Source organism: Macaca fascicularis, chromosome 12 (genome assembly GCF_037993035.2).
Source record: "Macaca fascicularis isolate 582-1 chromosome 12, T2T-MFA8v1.1".
In the NCBI taxonomy this organism is placed as follows: domain Eukaryota; kingdom Metazoa; phylum Chordata; class Mammalia; order Primates; family Cercopithecidae; genus Macaca; species Macaca fascicularis.
Genome location: NC_088386.1, coordinates 98,425,500 through 98,447,830, shown reverse-complemented (window position 1 = coordinate 98,447,830; position 22,331 = coordinate 98,425,500). Strand labels below are relative to the sequence as shown.

The following is a 22,331-nucleotide window of genomic DNA, read 5'->3' as shown; positions in this document are numbered from 1 at the left end:
AGGTATATGTATTTCTATGTTTCTCCCTTCCTCTCAATTCATCCTATATACTACCAACTGAGTAACCTATTTTGAAACCCCATTGTTTAAATTCTTCCATGACTTCTAGGATAAGTTCAAACACTAAGAACAGCATGCTAACCCTTCTGTGATAGCTGTGTGTGTAGTCATCTCTCTCCATCCTTTCATGTAACATCTCATATCCTACTCTCATTGAATGTCATCTCATCCCCCTGAAAAAACTCTACCCTCTCAGGCTTTCTAGGGCTTTGTGGATGCTGTAACTCTGCTTAGAGAGTCATTGCTCATCTCTTAATTCTTATTAACATTTTGACAGTCATCAAAGTTACCAAAAAGTTACCCAATTCAGCAAGACTAGATTAAGTATCTTTGCCTTGTACTCCCACAACATCCTGGGCTTTCACTTCCATAACAATTGAATTTGTACTATAATTTTATCCAAACCTACTGTGAGCAACTTGACAGCAGGACTGTTTATCTCCTAGAATAGTATTTGCCACCCATTAGATGTTCAAAAAAATTTTCTGATACCCCTTGAAAATGGGACTTACTGGTCACAATGGATATTGCATTTTATTTGTAGTTTCTCTCATGTCCCCAGTACAATCCCTCCCCTTCTAATCTATCCTGCATACTTGTCAGTCCAAACCTCATCACATTGCTTCTATCAAGGTCCTTCCTTCCTCAGAAACTTTGTTCTCCCTATTGTCTATGACAGCGGCCCAAACACTTTGTATAATTTCAAAAATTATACTATCTGTTTGGATCTACTTCATCTGTTTTATTTCCAGTCCATGTCCTCCCTTACTTTTGGTCACTTCAAATATTGTCTTCACTTTTCTTTTTTTTTTTTTTTGAGACAGAATCTCGCTCTGTCGCCCAGGCTGGAGTGCAATGGCGTGATCTTGGCTCACTGCAATCTCCTGGGTTCAGGCGATTCTCCTGCCTCAGCCTCCTGAGTAGCTGGGATTACAGGCATGTGCCACCATGCCTGGCTTATTTTTGTACTTTAGTAGAGATGGAGTTTCACCATGTTGGTCAGGCTGATTTTGAAATCCAGACCTCCTGATCCACCTGCATTGGCCTCCCAAAGTGCTGGAATTACACGCCTGAGCCACCATGCCCTGCCTGTCTTCACTTTTTCTCCTGATGTCTCATCCATCCTTTCGAGACCCTATTCAACATCATTTCCTGAACTGAAGTCTTCTTTGGCTCTTCAAACACATATTGAGCATATAATTTACCACTTACTTGGGCACTTACATGTCATCTTACTTGAATGCAACAATTTCCATCCCTAAAATATAGTGTTATTTAAGGTGACAACAGAGCCTATGGGAGTAGGTCATGTTTTCCACAATCAAAAGTTCTCTTGGCATGTAGGTAAAAGTGGCCCAGCACCTTTTTAAAGATGGTTGTCCCATAGATTGACACGAGATCCTGCTCCAGGACACTTCTCTAACGCACTGAATTAACCTGAAGACAATGTGTGCCTTCACAAACTCATATTCTGCTTTAACAAGGCCTTCTATTTATTTTTTGAACATCTTAACTCTCAATAAAATACTAAGATCCAACCAAAAAGATTATTTGATGATGTGAAGCACAAACACCATATTAGACCAATAGAAATAGCTGTTTTGATATCTGGAAAAGCTTTTCTGCACCCTTAAATTACTCCATGGGTATTCCTGGTTACTCTAACTACTGAACGGTTTTATTTATTTATTTATTTATTTATTTATTTATTTTTGAGATGGAGTTTCGCTCATATTGCCCAGGCTGGAGTGAATGGTGCGATCTCAGCTCACCGTAACCTCTGCCTCCCAGGTTCAAGCGATTCTCCTCCTGCCTCAGCCTCCCGAGTAGCTGGGATTACAAGCATACGCCACCACACCCGGCTAATTTTGTATTTTTAGTGGAGACAGGGTTTCTCCAGGTTGGTCAAACTGGTCTCGAACTCCTGACCTCACGTGATCCGCCTGCCTCGGCCTCCCAAAGTGCTGGGATTACAGGCGTGAGCCACCATGCCCGGCCATTTTTATTTTTATTTTTGAGTTTCTCTTGCCACAAGTAGAGCTTGAAAATTGCAGTTCAAAGCAAAACGTAAAATGCGTTAGAATCTCATCACTTGCCAGTTCTGTGACTGGACACAGTATTTAATTTCTCTTTCAGTTTCTTCATTTATAAAAGGGGAAGAGTAATACATATTTTGTAGGATTGTTGTGAGAATTATCAACAATATATGTAAAATAACTAACACAGTGCCTGGCATATAATAGGTGGTCAGAAAATAGCAACTATTATACTAAATTTAGTTTATTTTTTTGATGTATCATACTGAGTTATGAAAGCCATATTAGATAGAACATTTACTATTCTAATGCAAACTCCCTAATTATCATACTAACAATTTCTGGTGACCTCATAAAATAAAAAAACACAATTACTATTGTCATTAATATGATCTTTAATAAACGGAATAATGCACCATTTTACAGCAAGCCTTTTTAAACCTAAAGAACTGCCTTAAAATCTCCTTCTCCAATGTCTCTGTATCAATACAATCTTTTTATTTAGGTTTATATATATCAAAGCATTTACTTACACTTATTCATAGAAAACTCTTTAGTGGCTTAATGTCAGCTTTCATAGTGGCATCCATAGATAATACAAAAGAAAAGTGATTTGCTTTATTTTATACTCACACTGATCCATCAAACACAACTTATACAGCATAGCAAGGCTTCAGACAGCTTATACAAAAGCAAAATAACTGAAATTATTCATAAAGTCATATATGATAGTCTATCTGTAATGTAAGAGCAAAACACACCAACAAAAGATACCCGTTAACAAGAAAGAGGGTTCTGAGGAAGTGGGAGTATTTTCTAGCCTTTCTTTTTCCAGAAAAGCATCCTCAGAAATGAATACTCTGTAGCTTATGTTTCTCCTGTCCATTCAGAAAAAGCATGGCAGCTACACATCTCCATGTTTCAGCTACTACAACACCCTAAGAGTTAGTGTATTTTACAATATCCATGTATCTTTATTTGAAAAATTATCAACAGAAAACAGAGGATGATTCCAGCTTACATAAACACTGATACAATATAATCTCTATGGAAATGAAATAACAAGGCATACAAAAATTGCTTAAATAAATAAATGTGGCCAGAAAAGGAAAAGCCACAGAAGTCAAGCAATTCAATGTTAAACTGGGACCTATCTATCTTTGAATTGCATCTTTTAGTAATTTTTATTACTGTTAAGCTTCTTTAAAAATATGTTTCCTTTACATACTTAAGAGGATTGGTAACAAGGTGAAGAGCCTGAGACAAGAGATTGGTTACAGATAACTTCCTAGGATTTTAAGTATATAGCATACCAGTTTAGAGCTTGAACTTGTCTGATTCAAAGAAAAATTCTGTTTGACTCTGACAATGTGATAAATAGAGGTTATTTTCTCAAAACCATCCAAGCTATTACTAAAGTTATAAAATATTTAGTTCACTTTTAGAAGGCTTTATAACGTTAAAATGTCTCTTGAGAAAATCCTATCTGAGAGGAACTACTTTACTAAGTTCTCTTATTAAAAACAAAATGAAACAATTTGTCCCATATCATGTATGATCATTTGACCAAAGAACAGAAATGTAAATCGTTTTAAGTCAGTGCTTCAACTCTAAAGACCTAAATTTGTTGCAACATGTAGCCAATTAGTTGAGTCATTCCCTCTGTTCAGTAATTACAGAACTGGGCAACTTTTTATGATTAATGAAATCTGATAATATATCTATGTGAAAAAGTCAAATAAGATGAAACATTAAATGAACTGTGCAACAAACACTTTAAATATTCAACTGGATCTAATTGCTTACTTGCTACCAATTGAACTTTTTCAGTGTACAAAGGGAAGAAAGGGGCCCTGAGTTTTTAAGTAATATGTCTGTAGAATGAATCTAAAACACGAAGATGTTTCTGAAATCTAAAGGTACAAATAAAATGGATAAAACCCACATGTTGCCTTTTAAAACTGAAAAACAAATCAAGTTGTAGTTTCAAATACAGTAATTTGCTTAAAAATTCAGTCATAAACTGGACACCCTAATGATGTAATTTGGTTCTGAAGATTCCTTCTCTCTTACCCAGATTTTAAAATGGGTTTCAAGTTGTTTTAAAAATGAATGTGTATGTTTACAATGTTTAATAGTAACACTACAAACATCACAGTAATAACAGAATTGGAATTTTAAAGATATGATAGATTTATTTTGAGCCTGGTTTTAACATACAGCATAAAGTCTTCTGAAGTACTTTCAAATGTATCTGCCATGAGATAAATTTCTAAGTTTTTCTCTATATGCACACTCAACTTAAATCAGTCACCTAAAAGTTAAATGAAAGTTGTATAGTCCAGTCTATGTTGCAAAATAATAAGTATTTCAAAAGTGGTCTACAAAAATGTCCATAGATAATACCTGATTAATGTAGGGTATGCTTTTGAAAGTTAATCTTGCATTTAATGTTTAATATTTGACACAAAAAATAAGTAGAAGGTTGTGGCTCAATCATAAAACTAAGCTTGCTGCAATATAAGTTAAACAATTTTAATGGCAAAATGATATACAATTCTGTATGCATGGCTTTTTAGCTATAACTAATGAGAATATAAAGTCATAAAATTCCACAATAGAAAATGTTAGATAATACAAAAATTAAGTGCTGATTTGCTGGTAGTCTGATGGTTGAATCCACTTTCAAATAGAAACATCTTAACTCTCGATTCTATCAAACTATCAAACTATTACTTAACTGGAGTAATGAATTTGAATATAAAAGAAGATATAATTTTATGTTCTTAAATATAAAGTCATTAAAATAGGACTGAGGAGAAAGAGCTTAAGCAATTTTATCTGAAGAACCGAGACTGAAGTGTTCATTGAGAGGCCTGAAGTATACTGAAGACTAAGAATATTGGGGATGATGACCAGCTGCTCTCTTTTTTGTCCTACTGGGTAAAAAAAAAAAATTTAAAATCAAAGAGGAGGGAGACAGGATATAAAGAAAACTTTCCTGACACAGACTACAAATCAGATAACTGAGGTTTGGAGTAAGTCAGACATAAACTATGAGGTGATTTTTTTTTTTTTTTTTTGCGATGGAGTCTTGCTCTGTTGCCCAGGTTGGAGTGCATTGGCGCGATCTCGGCTCACTGCAACCTCCGCCTCCCTGGTGCAAGCGGTTCTCCTATCTCTGCCTCCCGAGTAGCTGGGACTACAGGCGCGTGCCACCATGCCTGGCTAATTATTTGTATTTTTAGTAGAGATGGGGTTCGTGTTAGCCAGGATGGTCTGAGTCTCCTGACCTCGTGATCCACCCGCCTCGGCCTCCCAAAGTGCTGGGATTACAGGCGTCAGCCACTGCGCCCGGCCTATGAGGTGATTTAAGGAAAGTAATGGGAAGGTGCACTTAAATGCCCTGATTTCCTCTTTTCTTTGTTAATCTGGAAACTTGTAGAAAGGCCTTCTCTTGACAACAAATTTTATGTAACTAGCTCAAACAGTGATTTGCCAGATTTACTTAATCAAGGAACATATTTAGGAGGGAATCATGCAAGGTAGTTTTGGGTAAAGTTTGCACAGTTCATAATCTAAAAGTTAAAATGCAACCTTATATGCTGAAGAGTAAACTGCCAGTAAACAGTATATTTAGAAAACATTGCATTCTGAAAAAGTCTTCTGGCGTTTATGTGGGAGTGTTACAATTTCTAGAATGACTGGTCTAGATAATCAATATGTGTGTACAGATTCTAACTTTAATAAGTTAGCTGGGAAGATAAAGCAATGTATGAAGCAATCTGTGAATAGTTACATAATAACCTGCACATAACAGGCAGTAAATTCAACATAACTTTAAAAAATATTGTATAGAAATATAATCTCAAATTCTAGTAGTTAATGATCTCCAATAAAATATTCATGTCCATAAATATGAAAAAAGGAAAAGAAAAGTTCATTGAAATATTTTTCCATTTTAAATGGCTTTCAGGAGGCACTTAAAAAGACTGGAAATTTCAGTGTAACAGCTACAGCCTACCAATTCCATTTGGCTGTAGAAGTCAAATTTGAAAATAATTTTTTAAAAAACTTGCCAATTTTTTTGTGAAAATTCCCACTGAAGCCCACACTTAAGTGTTCCTTTCTCTCTTTAAATATTTTCACATTCAGAACCAATGCACATTTTCTGGAACAAATGGATTCATGTAAAGAAGCTATACTAAACTGTTTTATAAAAAAGACATTATCCTTGTATCCTTCCTATAGCCTACTCAATTAGTTCTATGGATTAGTAAATTTTCTAAAGTTATTAAAAGCAGAAGTCCTGAAGATGGATTCAAAGGACTGATGAAACTGAAATTCTCTGTTAAATTAATTCCCCCAAATCTATTATGGAATCAGTTTAGGGAAAGGTCTCTGTTCCCAAAAGCTATCTTAACTTTTTCCTTAAAATTTACCTTACCATTAGTTCTGCAATTTAAGAATGTTAGGAATCAAGTGAAATGATTTTAAGATTCATGATGGGAGATACAGGATTGAGTTTTGTCTTGAATTAGTAATTATTTCTCAAGCAACAATCAGCATAGATATGTCTACATAACTTATATTTGCCTAACTTCCCAAATCATTAAGGTATGTGGTTTGGCTTACCTTATATATACAAATATAATTGTATATATAAATTGTCATTTGTGTATATACAAATGACAATTGTGCGAGTATAGTGACTGAATTTTTATTTTTATTTTTTGAGATGGAGTCTCACTCTGTCGCCCAGGCTGGAGTGCAGTGGCGTGATCTCAGCTCACTGCAACTGCTGCCTCTTGGGTTCAAGCAATTCTCCTGCCTCACCCTCCTGAGTAGCTGGGACCACAAGTGCCCACCACCACGCTTGGCTAATTTTTAAAAAATATTTTTAGTAGAGATGGAGTTTCACCATTTTGGCCAGGCTGGTCTTGAACTCCTGACCTTGTGATCCACCCGGCTCGGCCTCCCAAAGTGCTGGGATTATAGGCGTAAGCCACTGTGCCTGGCCTGAATTTTTAAAATAAATGTTAGCCCGTAACACATCTTGTCATATGGCATATAGGCAGTGTGGTATGGATGAAAGAGATGTGGAGAGAGGTAGACATCGACTGAAATCCCAGCTTTGTCTATTACTAGATATGGACCTTGGGCATATTACTTAGTTTCTCTTAGCTTCAATTTCCTCATCTGTAAAATGGGAATATTAATTACAATGCTCATATGGTTGTTCTCAGTTTAAAGAAAGAGCATATGTATATTTCGGCATTCAGTATGTGCCTTCTCGTAACTTCCTACACGGGTAACAGTGTTTTTTATTTATTTATTTATTTATTTTTTTGCCAATTATGCATTTGGAAAGTTTTAAGAATTTACAATTAAGTAATTTTTGTCTAAACGTAATTCAAATCAAGTTCTTTCAGTGACCTAATTCTGGTATACAGTTAGGATTTTGTTAAGGGAACTAATATTAGACTTTACCTATTATGATGCTTTTAAAGTTACATTACCATCCAGTGAAATAAATTTTAATATTTTTAGTTGAATGATCTTTTATTCAAAAGACCTGCTTTTCTACATGTAAAATTTTGTGATAGCAGTTAAATGTCAACTTTAAGAAACATTTATTATCAGATGAGTATTAGCATATAAGTAATTAACTTAATTTTGCTTGCTTGTATATTACAGATTTTAACAGTCTGATGTACAATTTAATTTAAAATTTATTAAAATGATATATACTCTCCACCTTTCCTACTTTTTCAGGAGTTTACTAAGAAAAACTGGTGAAAGGAAATTATTTGTTTTAAACATGCTTGAATGAAATAAACTATTCAGTTATTTTAATCTGGCATATTAATTTTTAAAGCATTTTATTATAATTTTCCCAATATTAAAAAATGTTGGAAAACCTACAATCAACTGGCCCAAATACAAATATAGCAGAACGTAAGATCACTCTTCTGGCAGGAAAAGATCCGTTAGACCTCAAATGGTTATTTACCCTCAATGCTTCAAACTGGAGAAGGAATATAATTTATTTTGATTCAAAGTTGTCCTACAAATATTTGAAAGGAATATCCTAAAATGCATGTGAAAGATATTTAAAGGCAAGAGAACTAAGTGAAAATGTACTAGGAAAGATACAAATAATTTGTTAATAGAATAATAGCTGTGAAAAAAATTATGTGCCAGAAGACTGAAAATCGGTTAAGGTGCTGAATCAAGAGAAGGGCCAATAAAACACAAAGCGTGGAAATCTTGGGCACTAACAAGATAATCTTAATTCTAAGAATCCGGAACAGTGTTCAGCAATCCAGCTGAATAAATGGTAGGTACAGTAACATCTAACTTGTAAGATCACAGCACATGGCAAATGAGAAGGCTTATATACAAGTAAATCACAAATGACAGAAAATTGGGAAATTTAGGCTGTCTTTAGCTAAGTGATGAGATAGAGGAATACGAGTGAAAAAATACTGTTCAGGAGATAAAAACATAAATCAGAAATTTGGTGATTTGTGTTTTCCTCTTAACCTTTTAATCCCTGGAACTATCTTAGAACTTAACTATATAACATTTACTAAGTACTCTGATAATAAAAAAAAAAAATTTTTTTTTAAAGTGAAATCATCAGTTTGTAAATAGAAAATAATTTCTGTTTAGAAAAAAGTCCATTATTTGACAGAAAGTGCTTTATTAAAAAAAATGCAGAGTTTGTTTTAGAGAAGATTATAAGTAATGAAAGAAGCAAAGGAGGCTTTTAAAAATAACATGATTTCAAGTCATGTTATTACTAAAAGGTATACTCTAATGTAAATAATAAATGTTGCTCACATATCAAAGATAATGTGAAAAACTGGCAAAAGGAAAAATTATGAAAATAGGATTAAGGAAGATAACACAATTTTGAAAAGACAGAAGTTTAGTCTCAGTCTGCTCAAAAAAGTTAGGTTTGACAGCAGCCCTTCCTTCATGGGGACTTGGCATGCCACTTGAATGATTTTTCCTCACAGTGTTTTAGGTCATGGGAAGAGGAATCATTTTCAGATAAAGTCACCAGTCTTCGCTTGGGAACAGGGTAAAAGATACTAGAGGTTCAGAACTATAAATTACTTCTGAAGTTATAATAAACAGTAAGTATAATTTTATGAGTCAAAGATGGCCTATTCAGAGAATGAAAGCTATAACACTATTTTGTCTTAACCATTTATTTTCCTACTTAAAAATTCCATAAGTATAGCTCTATAAGCTTACCAATAAAAATGTATTCTTAAATAAATGAACATGGATCATGAACATACATAGAAAAATAAAATAAAATGGGAAATGGCTAATATTTGATGTCCTGTACTTTGTTCTAGTCTCTCTTATGAACTCCCAAAACCAGAAGCAAATAAGTTTATTAAAATGCCTGGAAGGAAACATTCAGGATGTGGAAGGTTAAAAGAAATGGCATTTCAAATGAGGTTTTGGTAGTTCCTTCTTTAGAGCCCTTTCAGACAGTGTTTCTGTATTCTCCATGACAAGGAGAGAGAAAGTAAGAAATCAGGTAGCTGCTTCTCCTGTGCAAAATTCACTGTCATAGAACTGACCTTCAAAAGTATGGGAGATGGGGCAGAAAAGTGTTTATATTATGGAAGAATATGTGCCCTGTTAGGAAGAGAGCTTACAAGAAAGCTTATTTGTGGCCTATAAACTATTGCACATTCAAACAAAACACAAGAGAAAAGATGTCCAACAAGATAATATGTTCAGGAACGTATCAACATAAAAACTAGCTTGTGCCCAGAAATAAAACATGGATACCAGATACCACTGCAGTCAAACCTGTCTTAATTTGCTTCTGTTTTAATGACCTTAAGAAACTGGTCCAAACTGATTATCAGCAATACATTGTTTTTGCTTTTTTTCTTAAAAAAATATTTTGAGACCACTTTTGATACACACACATATAACTCTGTGGTCATAACAGACAAATATAACTTTAGCGAGACTAAACAAAAGTGCAAAACTTAAAAAACAAAATTTAAAAATATGGAAGCATAAGCTAAATTTTTCTGCATAGCTGAAATCTATTTAAAGCAAGTCCTTGTTGCAGGGGTGGGAGGGGGTGCTGACAGGAGGATAAAGCAGTTTTTTTTTTTTTTTTTTAACATCTTCTGCGTGTTTAAATGATGCAAAAAATAATTTCACTCCATAGGCTTGAAAACATTTCACAGACAGTTCATTCCTATATCTTTAGACACCATGGTTGTGGCAGTGCCTCCTTCTGCAAGGTAAACAGCAGTGCTGGATTTGGAATGAACTGCCCTGTTACTGCCATTGTTGTTGACTTCACAGTCCAGTGATTCAGTGGAGATGACCCAGGTGGAGGGGCGCCACCGCTTAAGAGAATAGGGAGTTTTCACACGTTTCTTGATCTTTTCACCTGATCCTGATTTGCCATCTTGTGTTGACTCACCTACTGAAAATAAAAGGGCAGAAAAATGAACTATTTAACAGACTTAAGAAATAAAGGGTGAGGGATGTAACTCAAGAAAAGGTCAAACCAATGTCTCAGGAGGGTGCTAATGAACATTTCTTGAAATTCATAATGCCAGGCAATGTTTTTCTAGGCAAAGCTTAACCAACTTATTTTTGAGACTCTTTAACCCAAATCTTTTAATAACTGATTGACTTATTCTATAAGTCAAGGATAAACACACACACACACACACACACACACACACACACACACACAATCAGAGGAGAACACTTAAAGTTCTCAGCTGTATTCTCAAATCTTCTGGTTTTGGTAGAGATCTTAACTTGGTAAAATGTATTTAATCATTGTATTTAATGCTCAAGGTGGATCAAAAAAAAATTTTTTTTTTTGGGACTGAGTCTCACTCTGTAGCCCAGGTTGGAGTGCAGTGGCATGATCTTGACTCACTGCAACCTCTGTCTCCCAGGCTCAAGCGATTCTCATGCCTCAGCCTCTTGAGTAACTGGGACTACAGGCGCATGCCACCATGCCCAGCTAATTTTTTGTATTTTAGTAGAGACGGGGGGTTTCACCATCTTGTCGAGGGTGGTCTTGAACTCCTGAGCTCAGGCAATGTGCCCGACTCAGCCTCCCTAAGTGCTCGGGTTATAGGTGTGAGCCACCATGCCCGGCCTGGATCAAACTTTAAAGGCACCTGGCGTACAATATTTTTCGGAAGAATGACAGAAATATTAGAGTACAAATATTTTAGTAATTTCCTCTTCCTATATCTGACAAGATTTCTTTTTTTTTTTTTTTTTGAGACAGAGTTTCACTCTTGTAGCCAGGCTGGAGTGCAATGGCACAATCTCAGATCACCGCAACCTCCGCCTCCCGGGTTCAAGCGAGTCTCCTGCCTCAGCCTCCCAAGTAGCTGGGATTACAGGCATGCACCATCATGCCTGGCTAATTTTGTATTTTTAGTAGAGATGGGGTTTCTCCATGTTGGTCAGGTTGGTCTTGAACTCCTGACCTCAGGTGATCCGCCCGCCTCAGCCTCCCAAAGTGCTGGGATTACAGGCATGAGCCACCACGCCTGGCCTATCTGACAAGATGTCTTACTGACTCAGAGTCTTGCAATAAGGGTCTGTCAACTGGTCTATAATATAAGCCGCTCAAGCAAGGGACTATATTTTACTGATTGTTTTTTGAAACCTGTATCCTTCTTTCAAACACATTTTGTAGCCCTAGAGAAAAATAAAACATAACTTTTTTTCATAAATGCCTTAGTCTAAAAAAGAAATCGGCTGAGTGCAGTGGCTCATGCCTGTAATCCCAGCACTGTGGGAGACTGAGGTGGGTGGATCACCTCAGGTCAGGCGTTCGAGACCAGCCTGGCCAACATGGCGAAACCCTTCCTTTACTAAAACACAAAAATTAGCAGGGCATGGTGGCGCATGTCTGTAATCCCAGCTACTCGGGAGGCTGAGGCAAGAGAATCGCTTGAACCTGGGAGACAGAGGTTGCAGTGAGCCGAGATTATGCCATTGCATGATCCAGCCTGGATGACAGAGTAAGACTGTCTCAAAAAAAATTAATTAATTAATTAAAATAAATCATTTTGTATAACAATAACTTACAGATTTTGGTGAGCTCCCCTGTTTTGTGTTGCAATCCCTTTAGGGCAAGAAATCAAACATCAGTTTAAGTTATTTAAGATGCTACAGGGCTCATAGTACCATAGTATAGGTATGGAGTCCCAGCTACTTGGGAGGCTGAGGCGGGAGGATGACCTGAGCCCGGGTGGTTGAGGCTTCAGTGAGCCATGATCTTGCCACTGCACTCCAGCCTAGGCAACAGTAAGACCTTGTCTCAAAAAAAAAAAAAAAAAAAGTATAGGTATGTGAGAGACTCAATACATAACTCTTGAAAAAGATGATACTAAGAAACTAAGAAGAATCTTACAATTTTTTTTTGTTGTTGTTTGTGTTTCAGAGTCTCTGTCTCTTGTACAGGCTGAAGTACAGTGGTGTGATTATGGCTCACTACAGCCTTGAACACCTGGGCTCAAGTGATCCTCCTGCCTCAGCCTCCCAAGTAGCTAGAACTACAGGCGCTCACCACCACACCAAACTAAGTTTTAAATTTTTTGTAGAGATTGGGTTTTGCTATGTTGTCCAGGCTAGTCTTGAACTCCTGGCCTCAAGTGATCCACCCACCTCAGTCTTCCACAGCACTAGGATTACAGGCGTGAGCCACAGTGCCCAGCCTACAGTTTCTTTATAGTAATTTTTCTGAAATTTCTCTGGATCTTTAAGATTCATTAAGGTATAGCCAGGCGCGGTGGCTCACGCCTGTAATACCAGCACTTTGGGAGGCCGAGGTAGGTGGATCACGAGGTCAGGAGATCGAGACCACCCTGGCTGACATGGTGAAACCCCGTCTCTACTAAAAACATAAAAAATTAGGCGGGTGTGGTGGCAGGCACCTGTAGTCCCAGCTACTCGGGAGGCTGAGGCAGGACAATGGCGTAAACCCGGGAGGTGGAGCTTGCAGTGAGCTGAGATCCGGCCACTGTACTCCAGCCTGGGCGACAGAGCGAGACTTCGTCTCAAAAAAAAAAAAAAAAAAAAAGATTTATTAAGGTTAGTTTGATAAAACCTAAATGCAGACATAATCAATATTAATATGTGCAATAAAATGTTTCAAAGGTTATACTGGTATAACATTACTTGGAGCTCTTGAACTGGTATTTACTTAATTTCAACTTTTCATGGCAAGTATGTGAGTTGCATTATAAAGCAACAGCCACATAAAGCACATATTAAATTGGGCAATTATTCTGACTATTGTGACACTGACTTTTTAATTATCAATCACAAAAATATTACTTTTTTCTTTACAATAGTCTAATTACCTTTGAGGCCCAACAAAATGGCTTATTTTTTTTTTTCCTGAGATGGAGTTTCGCTCTTGCTGCCAGGCTGGAGTACAATGGCGCGATCTCAGCTCACTGCAACCTCCGCCTCCTGGGTTCAGGCAATTCTCCTGCCTCAGCCTCCCAAGTAGCTGGGATTACAGGTGTGCACCACCACACCCAGCTAATTTTTGCTTTTTTTTTTTTTTTTTGAGACAAAGTTTTGCTCTGTCACCCAGGCTGGAGTGCAGTGGTGCAATCTTGGCTCACTGCAACCTCCACCTCCTGGGTTCAAGCAATTCTCTGCCTCAGCCTCCTGAGTAGCTGGGATTACAGGTGTCTACCACCACACCCGGCTAATTTTTTGTATTTTTAGTAGAGACAGGGGTTTCACCATCTTGGCCTGGCTGATCTTGAACTCCTGACCTCGTGATCCACCTGCCCCAGCCTCCCAAAGTGCTGGGTTACAGGCGTGAGCCACTGTGCCTGGCCATTTTTGCATTTTTTAGGAGAGACGGAGTTTCACCATGCTGGTCTCGAACTCCTGACCTCAGGTGATCCACCTGCCCCGGCCTCACAAAGTGTTAGGATTATAGGCATGAGCCACCACGCCTGGCCCAAATGGCTTATTTTATTTTATTTCATTATTGAGATGGAGTTTCACTTTTTTGCCCAGGCTAGAGTGAAGTGTCGTGATCTTGGCTGGGATTACAGGTGCACACCACCAAGCCTGGCTAATTTTTGTATTTTTGTAGAGATGGGGTTTTGCCATGTTGGCCAGGTTGGTCTTGAACTCCTGACCTCAGGTGATCCACCTCCCTTGGCCTCCCAAAGTGCTAGGATTACAGGTGTGAGCCACTGCTCCAGGTCTCAAATGGATCATTTACAAAGTGGCAAAGGTAAATAATCACTAGTTGAAATATATCTATTAGTTGATCTAAATAGTTATTTAAATGGCCCCAAAAGACACACAGGAGAGATTATATGATCCCTCCACTTACTCTGTATACTGCTGCCATCCAGGACATTTGTGGCTGAAAGATCCAGAGAATTAGGCCTCTGTGCTCTTCTGGGCTTTGATGGCCCAGGATCTGCTACTGTGCTTGGAACAACCTGTGTAAGAACATCTTGTTCTGAACATGGATTGCTGTTGTTGTTATTGGAATTAGTTCGGCCACCTTCTAGTGGTCGTTCCCTCCTGTCCACAAGACGATCCAGAACACCTTCATCATGGCCAGCTTGTTGTTCTCGTCTCAGTAAAGGCTCATGCTCATCAGGACTGGAATTAATATTCAGCCGGGTATCCTCACCGATAAACTGATTCTGCAACATTTCTTGGGCCCTATGTGTCACTATGTTGGTTGTTTGGCCAGATGGTACTGTCCCATTGGCATATTGGGTTGTGGCAGCATGGGAGTTAACACTGTGGTTTCTACCTGCCACACCATTCATGGTGACTGTCACCACATGAGGTTCTGCTGCATTGATTGTATTCATCTTGGCAACTCCAGTTTCGACTTGTTTCAAGTTTGATTTGTGCTTGCTGCCAAATTTTAGCCGGGGCTCCTTTGTTGAATTTTTGGTGTTCAAAGGCAAACTAGTAGGTCTCTTGGGAAGGTTCTGTTGCTTGGGGAGAGGATAGATCTGAGTAGGCAGAACATCAGGAATTAAACATGCTTGGCCATTTGCAGCCTGTGTGAAGTCCTGCTGTCCAGTTGCTTCTACTGCAAGTTTTATGAGTGGGTAAAGCAAGCTAGAACTAGTACTGCTCAGTGGGTCTGGCCCACTGAACTGTTTAAGAGAGTGCTCCATGAGATTCTCATCAGAGCTTTCCTTGAGGTTCTTATCAACTTCTTTTGGGTCTAGCTTGTTGGTCTCCAAGTCTTCTTCTGTCAGCTGTAGGCAGACAGGGGTTGGCCCAATTGACTGTGCAACATTTGTGGCATGCAGATTTGTTTCATCTGGGTATGGCATCTCAGATATAGTAGTCATGCCAGTACTTGGTGTGAGGCCTGTGGTGTTTGTGGTTGTTGTGTTGGTGGAGAGGCTGGTGACACTTGTTTCAGGGCTGGGTATTCGAGCTTGTGCTTGCTGTCGTTCATAGTTAATCGAATTTCGGTTTTTTTCCCCTATAGTCAAAGGTGTGCTGGACATAGAATGCTCAGAGGAAATATTCTTCACGATGCTGTCGGTATGATGGATAGAGTCTTCAATGTATGAGGAGGAAGAATAATCTGGATAAGGACCAATTTTTGGCACACGCCTATTATGTGACAGGTTGCTTAAAGAAAGAAAAAAAGTATCACATTGAGAATGTACATTTATGATAAATTGTCTCTCCAAGTTTGACACCTCTGATTTTAAAGTCTGAGTCGTTTTTCATTTTCTTCCAAACATATATTTTTCTAAAGGTTAAAAAGTCTAATCAAATAATCAAGTGTCAATTAATAACTTGATAAGTGTTAGTTATACATGAATTAAGCCTACTGAAAAATGTATGTGGATCAGATATAATTTTTATAAATGTTTATTATTTTGGTTTATAAGAGTTAATTTAAAAATCTCCCCTATAGTTGTGTAACATCATTAAATATATATTTATGAAATGTATATTCATATAACTAGACATTATGTTTTATGAGAGGAAGAACCATGGTATATGTTTTCTGTACTTCCATAATTCTAGATGCATGGTGCCTACTCAAAAGTTATGTTATCAATTAAGTTCCAATGGCCAAATGGTAAAAAGAATATAAGCTTTTAGGTTGTTCCAAAGGCCTCCATTAAGAAGCACACCCTAGTAATGGCGCATATCTTTCTGGGATAGTCTGAGTCATATCAGTAAAAGTCCTTGAGCCTAAGGTATAAGGTAGAATATGATGTTCAAATAAAGGATCAAAGATTCAGAATTGCTCTCCAATTATCATGGGTTCTTTGCTGTCATTGTCATTCCTTGGGAATGTCCGTTATTTATAAGGGAGATGACAGGAGGAAAAGAAGAAAAAGTTGTTATACAGTACAAGAAAAGACATGGAGGGTAAGATTCAGTAAAATAAAACTTAGAGTAACTATGGGATGAATGATAATTTTGGGGAAATTATTAGTAGAGACTGGAGATGAGAAGATGCATGCAGAAGGTTGAGCCGAATGACACAGGAGGCAAAAAATGGCCAAATCAAGGTGGGCCATCAAGGGTTTTTTTTCTTACCATTCAAGAAAAGTTTGAAAGCATTCAAAATAAAAGCTTTAGCTGACTTTTGAGAGAGGTATAAACATCATACTAGAGGACATGGGAAATACAGAGATGAGGGGAGATGAAAGCAGAAGACAGTCCTCAGGTATGTGTAAAGTGAAAAAATTTATAATTAGAATAGCCAGTGTCTAACTTTCTTGATTTGCTGATATATAAGGTGTAAGAGTTTATAACCGAAACTAATTTAACCTATATAAAAGTAGTGCAAACCAAATTTTTGACCTATGGCTAATATAAATGGCTTTCACAAATTAGAACAACAGAAAATAGGCTGGGCGCGGTGGCTCACACCTATCGCCTATAATCTCCAGTACTTTGGGAGGCCAAGGCAGGTGGATCACCAGAGGTCGGGAGTTTGAGACCAGCCTGGCTAACGTGGTGAAACCCTGTCTCTAATAAATATACAAAATTAGCTGGGGATGGTGGCTCATGCCTGTAATCTCAGCTACTCGGGAGGCTGAGGCAGGAGAATCGCTTGAACCCAGGAGGCAGAGGTTGCAGTGAGCCAGGATCATGCCACTGCACTCCAGCCTGGGGGACAGAGTAAGACTCAGTTTCCAAAAAACAAACAAACAACAACAACAAAACAAACAAACAAACAAAAAAAACCCCAAAAAACCACACAGGAAAAAAAAAAAAGTTTCAAGAATCGAGTTTATTTTTATTTCAATCTTCTCCAATAACCCTTTCCTGGATGCCTTTCTGAAAGTTTTAAACATGTATTAGACAAAATGACAGAGTCATACAAAGGCTTTTTTACCCCAAATATGGAACAAAGAAATACAGACGTAGAAAGTTCCAAATTGTAGGAATTTTTAAAAAGCCTTTTTATTTAGAACCAAAAATCATAGTTCTAGCAAAGAAAAAGTCTTGTAAAGTAGTATTAATGATGGACTAGAAAGACCTTTGAATTGCTTTCATGTAAAAGTAGTAGTAGTATACTCTATAAGAAAGAGCATTAGATAGGAAGTCTAGAAACCTTAGTGTCAGTGAAACAGTGGTTAGATAGGCAAGTTCATAGTTCCATTTACTTAAAAAAAAAGCAGAGGAAGAAGGAATAGTAACAACAAAGGATAAATGAGACAATTTACACAGAAGTGCTTATGAACTTTTGGAGTTATGGAAACATTTTACCTTTATTATTGCAGGAAAGTTGGACCATAAATAGAGAAAGACTAACTTCTTTCACTATACCTTTACATATAAAAAAAATGCAGATTTCATCTCGCACTCGTACCAAACAAAAATGTTCAATAGAAGAATAGGAATATTGAAAGAAAAATGATAACTTTGGACTGTATGAGATAATCATTGAACCATTAGGCTGGTTTAAAGGTATTTATTTTCTGTTATTTATTGGGTCTCAGTTTCTAATACTGATTGACAGGTGCCACACCCCTTAGGGTCTTACCGTTCATTCTGCATAGCAGTAGTCATTGGATTGACTGTTGGGCTCACAGATTTGTTTCTTTCCCAAATCATCATAAGTTCAGCCATCCTTTCCTCAGCACACTGTGCAGTAAGCCGAGCCTCTGCATCCTGGTCCCAACAGTCTTCGATTGTCTCCTTGAGTGACCTCACTGCCTGTAAGACAAAGTACATGTCAAACCGTCTATCTTTAAAAAAAATATATACTGAACTTTTCAGTTCACAACATGAGGTAAAAGAAAAATCAATTACCTTAACCAGTATATTTTACATAGCTAAAATAACGTATTTTAGGCTTCAAGGATTTATAAAGGAACATTCTCAAAAGGTGATGAACAAGTAAACAAGCAGGATTTACCTCAACTCCCTGAAGAATTATTCATTAAGGTAAAAGCAACAATAAGTCGCAGATGTTTCTTCAAGGCCACAGGTTTAGGTCATTGTTGTTAATTCACAGTTATATTATGTCAATCAACAGTCACTAACTCTGCTTCAAAAATAAGTTTTGAGTTTGATGGAATTTGGGGGCATGTGGCTATCTTCTATCTCTAGGTGAGCTTTTCTCCTTTACCCCCAGTTAAGAGTGCTTGGTTGGGCGCAGTGGCTTACGCCTATAATCCCAGCACTTTGGTGGCTGAGGCAGGAAGATTACCTGAGGTTAGGAGTTCGAGACCAGTTTGGCCAATATGGTGAAACCCCATCTCTACTAAAAATATAAAAAAATTGGCCAGGTGTGGTGGTTCACACCTGTAATCCCAGCATTTTGGGAGGCCAAGTCGGGTGGATCACGAGGTCAGGAGTTTGAGATCAGCCTGGCCAATATAGTGAAACCTCGTCTCTACTAAAAGTACAAAACTTAACTGGGTATGGTGGCACGCGCCTGTAGTCCCAGCTATCAGGAGGCTGAGGCAGAAGAATCACTTGAACCATGGAGGGAGTGGGCCGAGATCAAGTCACTGCACTCCAGCCTGCGTGACAGGGTGAGACTCTGTCTCAAAAAAAAAAAAAAAAAAAAAAAAAAGCCAGCATGGTGGTTTGCGTCTGTACTCCCAGCTACTTGGGAGGCTGAGGCAGGAGAATTGCTTGAACCTGGGAGGCAGAGGTTGCAATGAGCCAAGACCGTGCCACTGCACGCCTGTCTGAGTGACAGAGTGAGACTCTGCCTTAAAAGAAGAAAAAAAAAAGTGCCTCATTCCAACCTTAAAACTTATAGACATCTCTTCTTTAAACTAGTTCCAAAACAGTAGTATCAAAAAACAATCCCATTCTGTAGTATTCCTATTCATTAGCAATGAACAATAGTCTCCCTACAATAGTCTCCCTTTTGGGGAAAGCTAGTCTTTTTTTTTTTTTTGAGATGGTGTCTTGCAATGTCGCCTAGGCTGGAGTACAGTGGCACGATCTCTGCTCACTGCAACTTCCGCCTCCCGGGTTCAAGCGATTCTCCTCCCTCAGCCTCCTTAGTAGCTGAGATTACAGGTGCCTGCCACCACACCTGGTTGTTTTTTGTTTGTTTTTTGTTTTTTTGTTTTTTTTTTTATCTTTTAGTAGAGACGGGGTTTCACTGTGTTAGCCAGGCTGGTCTTGAACTCCTGACCTCGTGATCCACCTGCCTTGGCCTCCCAAAGTGCTGTGATTACAGGTGTGAGCCACCGCGCCTGGCCAGGGGAAAGCTAGTTTTAACTCCCTTTTAAAAAATAGGCTAGGTTTGTTTTTAAATATCCACATGATTCAACCATTCTACTCTTAGGTATTCACCTAAGTAAATGAAACCATATGTTTATACAAAGACTTGTATATATCTATATCTGCTACTTGGGATGCTGAGACAGGAAAATCGCTTGAATCCAGGAGGCGGAGGTTGGAGTGAACTGAGATCATGCTACTGCACTCCAGCCTGGGTGACAGAGCAAGGCTCTGTCTCAAAAAAAAAAAAAAAAAAAAAAAAAGCTGATATGCCCTACAAGAAATGTTAAAGGGAGTCCTCAAAGGACATTAGACAATAAGTGGAACCCAAAAGCCTACTTAGGTAACTATAAAAGCCACTATTATTATATTTTTGGTTTCTAACTCCTTTTTAAAAACAAAAACAAAAAAAAAGGGGTCTCATTCTGTTGCCCAGGCTGGAGTGCTGTGGCATGATCACAGGTCACTGCAGCCTTGAACTCCTGGACCTAAGCAATCCTCCTCCATCAGCCTCCTGAGTAGCTGGGACTACAGGCAAGTATCACTGTGCCTGGCTAACGCACCATTGTGCCAAAATGATCCTTCTGCCTTGGTCTCCCAAAGTGCTGGGATTACAAGCGAGACCTATCACATCCAGACTCTTCCTTTTTTCTTATTTAAGAGAGAAAAGCATAAAATAATAATTATAAATCTAGGCTGGGCATGGTGGCTCATGCCTGTAATCCCAGGATTTTGGGAGGCTGTGGTGGGAGGACCATTTGAGGCCACGAGTTCAAGACAAGCCTGGGCAACATAGTAAGATTCCATTTCCACAATTTTTTTTTTTTTTTTTTTGAGATGGAGTCTCGCTCTGTCGCCCAGGCTGGAGTGCAATGGCGTGACCTCGGCTCACTGCAAGCTCCACCTCCCAGGTTCATGCTATTCTCCTGCTTTAGCCTCCTGAGTAGCTGAGACTACAGGCACCCGCCACCATGCCCGGCTAATTTTGCTTTTGTATTTTTAGTAGAGATGGGGTTTCACCATGTCAGCCAGGATGGTCTTGATCTCCTGACCTCATGATCCACCCACCTCGACCTCCCAAAGTGCTGGGATTACAGGCGTGAGCCACCGCGCCAGGCCAAAAATTTTTAAAAATTAACTGGATGTGGTTGTGCACACCTGTGGTTCCAGTTAGGAGGCTGAGGTGGGAGGATCACTTCAGTCTGGGAGGTCAAGGCTGTAGCGAGCTATGATGGCAGCACTGTACTCCAGCTTGGGTGATACAATGAGATCCTGTACTCCCACCACCACCCCCAAAAAAGAATGTCTAAAATTAAAAAGACTGGCAATACCAAGTGTTGGCAAAGATGCAGAGAAACCAGAACTCTCATGCACTGCTGGCCAGAATGTAAAATGGTACAACCGCTTTAGAAAACTAGCAGTTTCTTTTCTTTTCTATTTTTTTTGAGACAGTCTCGCTCTGTCACCCAGGCTGGAGTGCAGTGGTGCGATCTCAGCTCACGGCAGCCCCTGCCCTCCTGGGTTCAAACGATTCTCAAGCCTCAGCCTCCCGAGTAACTGGGATTACAGGTATGCACCACCACACCCAGCTAATTTTTGTATTTTTAGTAGAGACGGGGTTTCACCATGTTGGGAAGGCTGGTCTTGAACTCCTGACCTCAGGTGATCCACCCAACTCGGCCTCCCAAAGTGCTGGGATTACCAGTGTGAGCCACTGCGCCCGGCCATAAAAACCGGCAGTTTCTTAAAAAGTTAAACATATACCTACCACACGATTCAACCATTCTACTCTTAGGTATTTACCTAAGCAAATAAAACCATATGTTTATACAAAGACTTGTACATGAATATTCATAGCAGCTTTATTTGTAACAGTTGAAACTGGAAAAAAACCAAATATCCATCACGAGTGGATAGACAAACAAACTGTATCATATGCATACAATGAAATACTACTCAGCAATTAATAAACTATGGATACACATAAGAACATGAATAAATCTGAAAATAATTATACTGAAAGAAGTGAGAAAACAGTACATTTATATGATTCCATTTATATAAAATTCTAGAACATGTAAACTAATCTCTAGTGACAGAAAGTGGATCAGTGGTTGCCTGGGGACTCATGGGGGATAGAGAAAGTTGAGGAGAGATTACAAAACGGCACGAGAAATCTTCTGGGGGCAAATGACATGTTCATAATCATGACTGTGTGGTTTTATGGGTGTATACATATATCAAAACATACCTAAATGTACACTTTAATATGTGCAGTTTATCAATTATAGCTCTTTAAATGTAAAAAAAATTGAGAATAAATCAGAATGGAAAACAAATACTTAGGCAAAATCTGATGCATCCTTTGGAAGGGGACTCTAACTCTAGGAATAGGTAAATAATGATACCTTAATGCTTGTGTAAATGAGTTAAAGGGAGTGACATTATTAACACTGATGAGGAAAGACAAGTAGG

General features: G+C 38.3%; 1 protein-coding gene across 5 annotated transcripts in view; it reads right to left on the bottom strand.

Annotated features, from left to right (window-relative positions):
• Positions 1 to 6,813: 6,813 nt before the first annotated feature.
• Positions 6,814 to 22,331, bottom strand: part of BMPR2 (bone morphogenetic protein receptor type 2) — a 205,031-nt gene continuing 189,513 nt past the window's right edge. For 2 of the 5 annotated variants that reach the window (XM_005573967.5, XM_045367483.3), the window contains 3 exons: positions 18,154 to 18,326; positions 14,491 to 15,770; positions 6,814 to 10,572 (listed from right to left, as the gene is read on the bottom strand). In XM_005573967.5, coding sequence (XP_005574024.1) covers positions 10,322 to 10,572; positions 14,491 to 15,770; positions 18,154 to 18,326 — 1,704 coding nt within the window. In that variant the 3' untranslated portion in view covers positions 6,814 to 10,321. The remainder of the gene's footprint in view (positions 10,573 to 14,490; positions 15,771 to 18,153; positions 18,327 to 22,331) is intronic. The other 3 variants (XM_045367482.3, XM_074009771.1, XM_074009772.1) reach the window with 2 other exon arrangements.